At 36.2% G+C, this 12,122-nt stretch overlaps 1 protein-coding gene across 1 annotated transcript; it reads left to right on the forward strand.

Moving 5' to 3' along the window:
• The first annotated feature begins 816 nt into the window (after positions 1-816).
• Positions 817-10,791, forward strand: prr15la (proline rich 15 like a). The gene is made up of 2 exons (XM_051713685.1): positions 817-1,019; positions 9,233-10,791. Exon 2 carries the CDS (start codon positions 9,257-9,259, stop codon positions 9,578-9,580), a length of 324 nt encoding a protein of 107 aa, XP_051569645.1. The 5' UTR covers positions 817-1,019; positions 9,233-9,256; the 3' UTR covers positions 9,581-10,791.
• The last annotated feature ends 1,331 nt before the right edge of the window (positions 10,792-12,122 follow it).

Here is a 12,122-nt window from a genome sequence, read left to right on the forward strand (position 1 = left end):
ATGCCAGTGTGTGTATATTATTTCCTGGACAAATATGGTGAAAATGTTTAATAGCTTTATTATTGCAAGTCTTCAAGGTATGTGGCAATGCAGAAACTGACTTTCAAAAGTAAACCCACCCTGAGACATATTCACTGTAAAAAAGTGTGACAACTAGCCCCAGTCTCCACTTTGCACCATGTGTACACTTCTGTCTGTGTTCTATCCTTTTCACAATACATATATTTTTAAAGCAGCCTTTTTCAAAGAATAGTCCCTTACAACTACAGGCATTAATTAATTTAGAAATATGTTTGCTTGTTTGACTTGTTCTGGCATTCTCTTTTTAAGATCATTCTGAGTCAATCTGGAAACTAAAGATTTCTATTTAAAGTACTATGCATTTCTAATAAAAAATGTGAAAGTCAAAGCATTGGGCAAAGCACACATCTTAAAGTATTATTAAAGATTCAGTCATTAAAAAAAAGAAACAAAGCAAAGGAATTCCAAAGAGTCTGAATCAACAAGTTGATACAACACCACCCCAAGCAACAAACCCTGCTGATTATAAAATATCAGATTCCAAACAGCCGTGAACATTCATGCCCACTTACACATTAGACAGAAATGTAATATCAAAAGCTAACACAGTCATTAATCCTCTACACCCAATCCAGGTATAAATTTGCTATTGTTCTGTCATGCTGATGTCACCATAGCCCTGTTATTGAAGCACCAGAGGGAGGAGGGGCCCAATTTTGTGTGGCTCCAGAAGGGAGGAGTCACGTACCTGTGAATCTCCACCTGACTGCCAGAAAGAGATAGATAGCCAAGCCATAGAGGAGGCAGAAGAGAAAAGAGAGAAGCAAATTAAATTCAGGAGACAAAGACATAAATCAGTTTCAGGGCTCCAATAGGGCGATGACCTCACCTGCTGGACTCGACTGAGCAAAGAAATTAAATACTGAACCGGTGGAAAGTGACCTCTGGAAGGCAGATAACAACGTCTCGACGGACATACAGTACATTCACTTGCACAGGTGAGGCTTATTACCAGAATTCACTGAGGTGGAAAGAACATGCCTTAAGCTAGCCAATTAATGTTGCAGTAAGCTTAATAATAATAATTAGGCTATGGATACAATTACTGTAAGCTACTTGTTTGGGTATTGCAAAGGGTAAAATGCAGATCAAATGAAAATCCTTAAGTTCTAGATGTTATAGAGAATAAAGTGTGCAGATAGCTGTCCATTTTAATGGCCTTTGGACAGAAGCACATTTGATGACACATTCATAGCAAACAGTGAACCTTTATCACTGACTAATCGTGCCATCTGCACAATGAGAGGAGGGGGGAGGTGGGGTATAGCAATCAAGTGAACACTTTGAAATGCAAAACATTTCTTTCAGTTGTGTCAACAATACAAGTTCAACAGGCACAATGAAAGTCTTTGTATGGATTTTGAATTTACTTATAAATATGGTCAAAAAAAAAGATAATGAAATCCAATCAAGAAAGCTAGGACAGTAACTAAGGTTCAAATGACGTCCTAAACATGATAAACTGAAACTAAAGTGATCCATACATTGTAACTGCAGTGTTAAGATATGAGCCTCTTAGGCCAAAAGCTTTAGTGCATCTGATGTTCATGACTTTATGTCAGACGAGAATGGTCAAATAAGGGGTGAACCAAACCTTATAATTCTCACTTGATAAAAACTCTAGAGTCTAGTGAATGAACTCGTTCCCTCAGTTGAATTTAGTAATGGCATCTCCAAAAATTGTGCAGTTAGGTTCATTCAACTTGATGTTCATATTGAATTAACTTACAGTATTTAAGGTAACTAGATGCGAGTAGACTTTACTCAGGTTTTCGATTTAAATGTTTCTACATAATTTTAGTTGAATCAACTCAAATTTAGATCACACAGCTCAAATATAGAAGATTATAACAGATTCTAGGTCAATCAATAAATAAACTTACATTTTCCACTGAAATGCACATATGCCTGTACTTCAGTTGTACATGCACAAGGGGAATTAAGACAATGATGACAGGGTGCAATTTAACCAAAGGGGACACAGTTCACCCTAATGGTGTCATCACACGAAACAACTATTTGCACCAAAACAACATAAATACTACAAAAGAGCTAAAACCTCTCTGAATTCTTAAAAACAACTATTTAAATGCTCTCATATGTTAACTTTGACCAAGGAAACAAATAAACAATTCAAACGCAAGGGACTGTGGGCCTTCCCCATAGCCTCAATTTTTAACTGAATCGTTTGAGTTATTACCATTTAAAATCTTCTATAGATTTGTAAGAAGTTCAAAGAACATAGATATTTGATTTATGAGCCCAAAACTTGATTTCAAGTAATGTTTAATTAAGACAACTTGATTTTTCCAGTTATGACATCAGTAGGGTTTACAGAGTGCATTTTTTGCATATTGTATTTGGATGTTTGGTTTTACACACTCCGTTTCTGTCTCTATAAAAGGTGTGAGGCAGGGGCATCGATTGGATTTGGTTGGGCCTTCAAAATAATGGGTGGGCCTTCAGGCAAATGTAAAATCGGTAATTGTAATTACAAAAACGATTTTGGTCATAAGAAATTTTGACTCATTGGCTGGACAGCTATTGTCAGCACTTTAAAAAAGTCAAGAATATTTTGTATTCCCAAAAAAAACAAAAAACAAGCCATGTCGTACTGTATGCTGTCTTACTAATTCGCCATCTCGTACGAATTATTAAAAGAGTTATGAGGCTATTGGGAGCAGATTAACAATCATTTATAAGCATACCCTCACCAACACAAAACCTGAGTTTTGTGATGCTGCTACACAACTAGCCACCAATGTACATTTCTGGCCTTTTGAACTTAAACACAGGAGCATTTTACACTCTGTGATGCTTTCTGCTCTCCAACATCATGATTCAAATGAAAGCGAAACCGTGTTAACTCTTATGCAAGTCCTCTGGCCTCAGGCTACCTGCATTTGAACCACAGGCCCGGTCTTTTGCCCTACTTTTAGTCAGCATTTACCACACACACTCAAAACATGACTGTCCCCAGAGTGAAGCTCTCCAAGGATCTCCAGTTAACACCTGATGTTCTTTCCAACCACCTACAGGAACAATTAAATTAATAGAAATGTCTTTAGAGAGCTACTGTTGAAACTAAATGGATGACTCAGGACAAAAAATAAAATAAAAAAAATAGATACAGCCTGATAAACATCCTTTTTACTCACCCTCTTGTTCCAAACATGTATGACTTTCTTCTGTCAAACACAAAAGGAGAGGTTAGGCAGAATGTTAGCCAAAGTCAAAATTAACTTTTGTTTCATCTTTTTTTTTTATACCGTGAAAGTGAATGTATTAGGTGACTAATACAACTGTGTTCATTTTCACAGTTGTATTAGTCATTTTTTAGTCTTTTGAAAGAAAAAGAAAAAAGTATTTTACATTTAGTCAATATTTCATCCTCTCTCATTCATTAATTGTAGTCAATTATACTCTGACTAAAACTGTACTTAATTTTAGATGACAAAAATATCTTTAATACAATTATTTTGATTGACGATAATACCATGTATCAAACTGTCAGACCAAACTTCAACTGAATATTAAAATATTTCTAAAAATGTATAAACTACTTACAAATTTTTTTATTTTTTTTATTTTTTATTTAAGGATTGTACAGTATGGAAGGTTAAACATGGGAAAACAGTCCTGAAAACCTATGCTCCTGAAATATAGCTACTATTGGGAAGGACGAGACAAGAGAGTGTGGATCCAGACAAAGAAATATTTATAATACTCAGAAGAAGAAACAACGATGAACATAAAACACTTGAGCAAAAGGGAAATCAAAACACAACAGCAGTTTGCTGGCTAATTTTGTATGTAACACTAACAAACTAATATACTAACAAACTAACAAAAACTGAAAAAGACTAAGGGAAACATGAGGGCTATATATACAAATGGGGACAAAAGAAATTACAAAGAACAGCTGGGAACAGTGATCAGAGGGAATGGGGAACAGGTGTGTGTGATGAAGATGTCTGAAAGGTGCATGATGGGAAATGTAGTTCGAGGGAAAAACTTCAACATAAAAGTCTCAGAACACAAAAGGATGATGACAACTTCAACATAAAAGTCTCAGAACATAACATGATGACATGACAATAGCATTTATTGAATATACTAGTGTCTAGGAGTATTAGCTAGAAATTACTCTGTTGTGAATTTCTCACATTTAGACAGTTTAGATTATTGCATTATGTGTAGCGCGTTTTTACGAAAACTGCATATTTACAACGCAAGTTACGTATTCTGACTAGCACGTAACTTAGTTCAAGTTCACCTGTTCATTTGCTTCACTGTCTGTGCAGATTTAAGTAAGTCAATTTATATTAGTATTATATTTATATTAAGTAAGTAAATGGATATAGTTGATTAATGTTACATTTACAGGATGCGTTTGAGTAAGGCAATACTGGATTATTTAAATAATTTCTTTTTAGATTTTCTTGTCTTTAAAAAAACAAATAAAAACAGTGTTAGTGCATTGTTAATGTCTGTTTCTCATCATATTTTCTTAAAAGTATGTTTAAATTAAAATCGCTTAATTATCCTCTTGATGAGCCTTTTTCATCTCGTCTTTGTTATCGTTGACAAAATCATATAAGAACCTTCGCCAACAAACATTTACGTCAGTTATTTCGTTGACGGGACTAAGGATATCAGTCTCGACTGAGGATATCAATCTGCCTAAAATCTCCTTTAGTGCTCCATGGATAAAGTTGGGTTTGGAACAACAAAAGGGTGAATAAATGATGGCAGAATTTGTTGGGGGGTGAACTATCCTTTTAATAATTACTTAACGTGCAGTCTGTGATTCGCGTGACGATGAGACAAATTAGATGTTTGAATACGGCGCCACCAAACCATTGTCCATACTTTATCACGATCTATCAATCTTATCAAATCATCCAAGAGTAATTAGGATACAGAAAGTTACGGGCTGTTGACACATTCCGGGAAAGCACTGGATTTTTCCTTTGAGCAATGAGAAGTTAACTTGACCCCATATCACCATCTTTATCTTCATATGAAAAGCCACAAAACTAGATTCAGATTACTGGTGAACAGTAACTTCTCTGTTGTTCTAACAGCATGGACTACATGACTGAAGCCTGATACAGGAGGATATGCCTTGCATAGAAGTTCTTCCTGCGTGCATAGACAAACAAGATTTAAAATCCAAACCTGACTAACAAACTATGTCCCAAATGACACACTATACACTGTGCACTTACAAAATATACTATGCACTGAGCCATGTAGTGTATACATTTTAAAATTGTAGTATCATCCCAGATGGAACACTTAATTTTGTTTTTTAACTTCATGGAAGCATTTGCCGTTTAACAGCTGATGGAAGTGACATTTCAAACACATGTGATGTGTTGCCACTAGCTTTAGTGCATTTGTCAACAGCCAAGCAGCCAGGTAACTCTGCCCCTTCTGCTAAGTACGGCAAGCTGTGAGTGCTGAGTGCATGAAGTGTCCAAAATTTCACCAAATTTCAAAGTTTTTGACAGTTGAATAAATGCATCATCCGAGTACTTGTAGTACACTTCTTTATGTTGCATCTTCGGTGTTAACATACTACTTGAAACTACTTAAACTACAAAATGACTTGGAATAGTGCAGAAGTCTACGGATAATGGTTGAAACCATTAGGATTAAGCAGAGCTCTCTTTCAGTTTAAATTCACTGAATACTGTTCATAGCTGTTAGGCTAAAAGGCACCTGGCCAGCACCACCTGATCTCTGTTTGCTCACGTAAAAATAAAAACAAGAGCATGAGTCAAAGCCCTCAGAGATCGAACAGAAATTAGCATGCCGTATGAAAATGACCACTCTGTTGCCAAGCAACCAGAAGTCAACGGCCAACTCCTTTCCTTTGAATGTGAGCAGTTTTATCCGAATGCGAGTGTGGGAGTTTATTTTTTTGTGGTTTATTTATTTTTTATATTTCACCGAAGTCTGATTCAGCTGGTGATTTGATCATGTGCAGTAAAGTGGTAAAATTTTCCAGGATATGACAATGAAACCCATGGTATTTGTTTACATTGTTGTCCATGTGTGAATAAGTGTGGTAGGCCTACAACCACAAAATATGCATTGGGACAGTGTTCCACCATGTATACTCAAGGCATGCTTGCTTTCTTTATAGTAATGACTTTGGACCTTGAACTCTCTCTGGACTGTGAACTCTTTCTCCACAATAGCCATTTGTTTGTGAAGAGCAGCACAGTGTTCCCATATTTTACGTAACATGTTATTGGACTGTTTAATTCATTTGCAATGCAAGCAAAGCAACAATACTTTGAATATTATGGCATCACAAATGATCAGAAGTGCTACCAGAAGTCATAACAAATGTGTTCATCCAAGAATCCATCTTAAATTCACCTGAACACTGAGTTATAGGCCTGCATGGAATCTGCGGCCATAGAAATCAACAAAAGTCTCCACAGGTTTCTGGAGAATTGGGCTCTTGCCTGTTTGCTTAATAATACTTCCAGCTGCATTTAAAGCGATAGTTCATGCAAAAATGAAAATTCCATCATTGTTTGCTCACCCTCATGTTGCTCCAAACCCTGTTTTCTTTTTTTCTTCCTGTTAGGCAGAATGCTAGCTTCAGTCACGTTCACTTTTATTATTTTATTTTATTTATTCCATACAACCAACGTGAATGGTAACTGAGGCTAACATTCTGCCTAACATCAAAATCCCTTTCAAGGCAAATCAGTTCACTCAGCGGCCATCTTTGGAACACACCCTGGCAGCTATTTTCTATGGATAGATGTGGCATAAAAGTACAGCTCCTATCTACTTGAATGGGAAAAGACCAAACATTTTCTAAAACGGTTGGTCAAGCTTACGATCAAAGACAATTTTTCAAATCAGCAGTAAAATCTGACAACAACTGTATTATAAACTGTGCTACTTTCGCTCAGACCACACTAAAAAACACTATTTTTCAGGTTGGTTCAGCTAATGCGCATACGCGTTCTCAAATTGACTGAAAAGTGATGTCTGTATCTAAATGGTGATTGGCTCTTTGACCTGAAAGGCGGGACTTCCTTTTCTACATCCGTTGGCCATTCCCATTTCTACCATTCAAGTGGTCCATCTCTGCTAACATCTCCTTTTGTTTTATACAGAAGTCATAAAACAACATTTTGTTTTTTCATTCTTGGGTGAACTATCCCTTAAACACATTTTTGCATATTTAAATCTATTCAGTGGAATTGAACAGATTTTTCCCCACAGTCACCACAGAAGTGCAGATTCAGTGTAGACATAGTTATAGTCAAATTAAGAGAGTGTTGAATGCTTTCAAGGTATGAACTGCCAAGACAACAACTTTTATCTACACATTAATGCGGATATTTATGTAGAAATGTCCACCTGCAAAATTATTATGCATCAGAGAATCAATATTCAATGCAAGTTAAGCTCAATCAACAGTATTTGTCACCAACATTGATAACAATTAGGCCTTCATCACACTTCCTCGTTCACAGAGCGGAAGCTTCACTTAGTAGAGTAAATCAGCGTCCACTGCAGTCTGTTTCAATGGCAGTGCCCACAGTGTGGAATTATTATGGACTATTTTATGTACAATTCATCTCAAATACTTATTCTAAACAGACTTACCTCACCTTACAATCATTACTCAAGGATAATGAATTATAGAAAACGATGTAATTTTTTATTATTTTAAACAGGATGTATGTGAGCAGGGAACACTTCACAGAGTACAAGTACGTTTTTTATTAGAGGAATGCAAGAATATAATACAAACAAAAGTACCTTTACACATTAAAGAGCATTAGAACACTTTTTGAACCAAACTACGTTCATGTCTAGGAGACAGAATGCGTCCCCTTCCTGAGCGGTATGATGGCTGCGTGGTCCCATGGTGTTTATACTTGTGTACTATTGTTTGTACAGGTGAACGTGGTACATTCAGGCGTTTGGAAACTGCTCCCAAAGATGAACCAGACTTGTGGAGGTCCACATTTTTTTTTTTTCTGAGTTCTTGGCTGATTTCTTTTGATTTTCCATTGATGTCAAGCACAGAGGCACTGAGTTTGAAGGTAGACCTTAAAATAAATCCACAGGTACACCTCCAGTTCAGTACACCTCCTATCAGAAGCTAATTGGCTAATCGTCTAAAGGCTTGACATAATTTTCTGGAATTTTACAAGCTGCTTAAAGGCACAGTTAACTTAGTGTATGTAGTTGTGATATAGTCAATTAAAAGTGAAACCATCTGTCTGTAAACAATTTCACTTCCATTGTAAATGCCTCACTGTAACCACAATTTTTTATTTGTTTGTTTGTTTGTTTGTTTGTTTGAATAAATGAGGAACAAGTACATTTTTTTCTTTTCTTTTTGTGGTAACCAGTATTATTCCACAAATGCTCAAACGATTGAGCTTCACTTGTATTGAGCCCGGAACAATCCTTCAATTTTAGCAGCCTTTCAGATTAAATGCTAAAGTAGCACCACTGGGTATGCTTTAGCATTAACATGATTTCTGAAACAGTATGTGTAGCATTTAAATTCACCTAGCATAGAGCTCCAATTTAGCAAGTGTGAAATTTGAGGCCTGTAACCAGAGCTCTAAAGGCCCTAAACCAGGCATATCTGTACCATATGGTACTTATTGAATTACACTAAAAAATTCAGTAGCAGACCCCAGCTAATGGAAGACACAGATCTTATATTAGCCTCAGTACACTCCCTAACACATATCAGCTAACACATTACAACACTATTCTTATTACTTGTGATGTGCAGAAATGGCTGTACCCATTTAATAAAGAACTAGATGTTTACGGTGATCTTCTTATTAAGGCCTACTGTTCCAACAAGGCTTCTTGACTAGCTTAACTAGCACGATTTCCCTGGTCAACCAGCATCATCAGAAAAAAAAAGAACCTACTAGCAAACAAATTTGCTTGCTAGGTTTTGCTGGTTAACAGCATGGAACTGCATCAAACCAACATATAAACCTAAAATGGGCTTGTTAACAGGGAAGGCTACACATGGAGGTCAATCGCCAGACCTCTTCATCATTTCTTTATTGTATGCATTTGCTTTTCTTAAAAAACTTCAGTTGAATCTAAAATCTTGCTTTCTGCTTCTTTTGCAAAGCTGTCAAAGTCTGTTTACGTCCCAATGGCAACTGCAGAACCTGCACCTGCCTGGTGGAAACTGACCTTCCTGCGTAAGAAGAAATCAGAGCCGAAGGTGTTGTATGAAATCCCCGGAGAGCACAGCAGCAACACCGGTGAGACACCCGACACAGCTGCGGACAGCCAGTTTAATGCCCGCTTGGAACGTATTGTGGACAAAACAGCAACAAAGGGACGCCATGTAAAGGTCTCCCATTCAGGCCGCTTTAAAGAAAAGAAAAGAATCCGTTCGACACTAGCGGAAAACCCCGACCTATTCCCTGAGAAAGAACCTACAACTAATGAGAATAATAAAACTGGAAAATAGAGTCACTGTGTAAACATACTAGCATGTGTGCAATGCAGTTGAGAGGGCCTCAGTCTATGCAGTACTCTTCCATTGACGTACTCCGCTGTTTACAATCACCTGAGGCTGAGCTGCCTGAAGAGAGAAAAGGACCACTGAATTAGTGACTGATCTATTGTGATGTTTGGGAACAAAGAGAGTTACAATCCCAAAGATCAGGTTTCTGCACAGATATGCACAGTAGGACTGCACCCTAATGTTTTTGTTCAAATCACTGTGGTTGAAGAGCAGACATTTAAGTTCACATAAAATGTTTAGCGCACAGAAAAATCCACTGAAAGTCAACCAAATGAATCATTATACCAGCACAACATATTAATAGTAATGGTAGGGACTTTGATTATTTTAGCATATTTTCTTGTTTTTATGTGGTGCAAAGTACAATTGCAGCTAAACAGCACCTTTTATTCAAAAGACTGAAGAATTCATGCAAGAATATTGTGAGCAATAAGACTATGTTACAATATCAAAAGACCATATGGACTGTTATTTTAATCTTTACTGTATAACTATAATGTAGATATGCTCTTTTAACCCTAGTATGCACTTTTATGTGTCACGATGATCTGAAGTAACAGTGGCTACATGTTATGGCTTCCAAACCACCTGCTTGAACAAAATGTCTTCTGTTTTAAATTAATGTGCCTGTTGCGATTATAAACTATTTTATGTCTGTGGTTCTAGATTCATATATATATATATAATTTTATTTATTTATTTATTTTTAAGAATTACACATTTAAATTTCATGACAAAATTACATCAAATTTAATTGAGTAATCTTTAATATAATACATTTGGAAAAAATAATTTTTTTTTTTTTTTTTAAATTACACAATTCAATTTGATGACATTTTGTTATGAAATTGAAATATGTAAATCTTAAAAACTGGCTAAAGTATATATATATATATATATATATATATATGAGTGTATGTGTCATGTATAACTATGATCTCTGATCTCAAAGGCTGATATTTATTATAAAGAGAATTTATAAAACTGTATCTAAACATGGTGGGGTTTTCTGTTTTAATGATTGTGCTTTTTTATGTTGAAAGAATGGTAAAATATTTGCACAAGTCCTTATTTAATTATTTGCTTGACTTGCATTTTAAAGAGAATTTTGCATAAAATTACATATATTGTTTCTAAATATACCTGTATAGAAAATAAATTAATTCATTAACGCTTTTGATGGTTATTAATTATATATTTGTATATAGAGACTTTATTACAGTCTATTTCGCCTCTTGATTAAGTCAACTTTTATTCTTATATTAATTTTACAACTGAGGCGAAACTTACCCAACAGTCCAACAGAGGGCGGCAGTATGATCCCCACATCCTGGAAATTTTACAAACGAGCTTACAGTAAATGAGTCATGCACTTGTTATATTTGCATAGTGGTTATTGGTTTCAATGGACTTTATATTGATAGATAGATATTTTTATGAGCTTTACCCTGATATATATATATATATATATATATATATATATATATATATATATATATATATAGAGTTCAGAAATCAATATATTTGGTGGAATTACTCTGATTTTCAATCACAGCTTTCATGCGTCTGGGCATGCTCTCCACCAGTCTTTTACATTGCTGTTGGGTGACTTTAGGCCACTCCAGATCATCACCGATCACATTCCAGAGGTTTTCAATGGGGTTCAGGTCTGGAGATTGGGCTGGCCATGAAAGGGTCTTGATCCTGTGGTCCTCCATCCACACCTTGATTGACCTGGCTGTGTGGCATGGAGCATTGTCCTGCTGGAAAAACAGTTGGGGAACATTGTCAGAGCAGAAGGATGCAAGTTTTCTTCCAGGATAACCTTGTACGTGGCTTGATTCATGCATCCTTCAGAAAGACGAATCTGCCCAATTCCAGCCTTGCTGCAGCACCCCCAGATCATCACTGATCCTCCACCAAATTTCACAGTAGGTGTTCCCCAACTGTTTTTCCAGCAGGACAATGCTCCATGCCACACAGCCAGGTCAATCAAGGTGTGGATGGAGGACCACAGGATCAAGACCCTGTCATGGCCAGCCCAATCTCCAGACCTGAACCACATTGAAAACCTCTAGAATGTGATCAAGAGGAAGATGGATAGCCACAAGCCATCAAACAAACCCAAGCTGCTTGAATGTTTGCGCCAGGAGTGGCATGAAGTCACCCAACAACAATGTGAAAGACTAGTAGAGAGCATGCCAAGACGCATGAAAGCTGTGAGGGTTATTCCACCAAATATTGATTTCTGAACTCTTCCTAAGTTGAAACATTAGTATTGTGTTGTTTAAAAATGAATATGAACTTGTTTTCTTTGCATTATTCAAAGTCTGAAAACACTGCATCTTTTTTGCTATTTTGACCAGTTGTCATTTTCTGCAAATAAATGCTCTAAATGACAATATTTTTATTTGGAATTTGGGAGAAATGTTGTCAGTACTTTATAGAATAAAACAAAAATGTTCATTTTACTCAAACACATATC

This window comes from Myxocyprinus asiaticus, chromosome 13 (assembly GCF_019703515.2).
Source record: "Myxocyprinus asiaticus isolate MX2 ecotype Aquarium Trade chromosome 13, UBuf_Myxa_2, whole genome shotgun sequence".
In the NCBI taxonomy this organism is placed as follows: Eukaryota; Metazoa; Chordata; class Actinopteri; order Cypriniformes; family Catostomidae; genus Myxocyprinus; species Myxocyprinus asiaticus.

Excerpts from the sequence above, each read along its gene's own strand:
- prr15la (XM_051713685.1), top strand. The coding sequence starts at position 9,257 with ATGGCAACTGCAGAACCTGCACCTGCCTGGTGGAAACTGACCTTCCTG.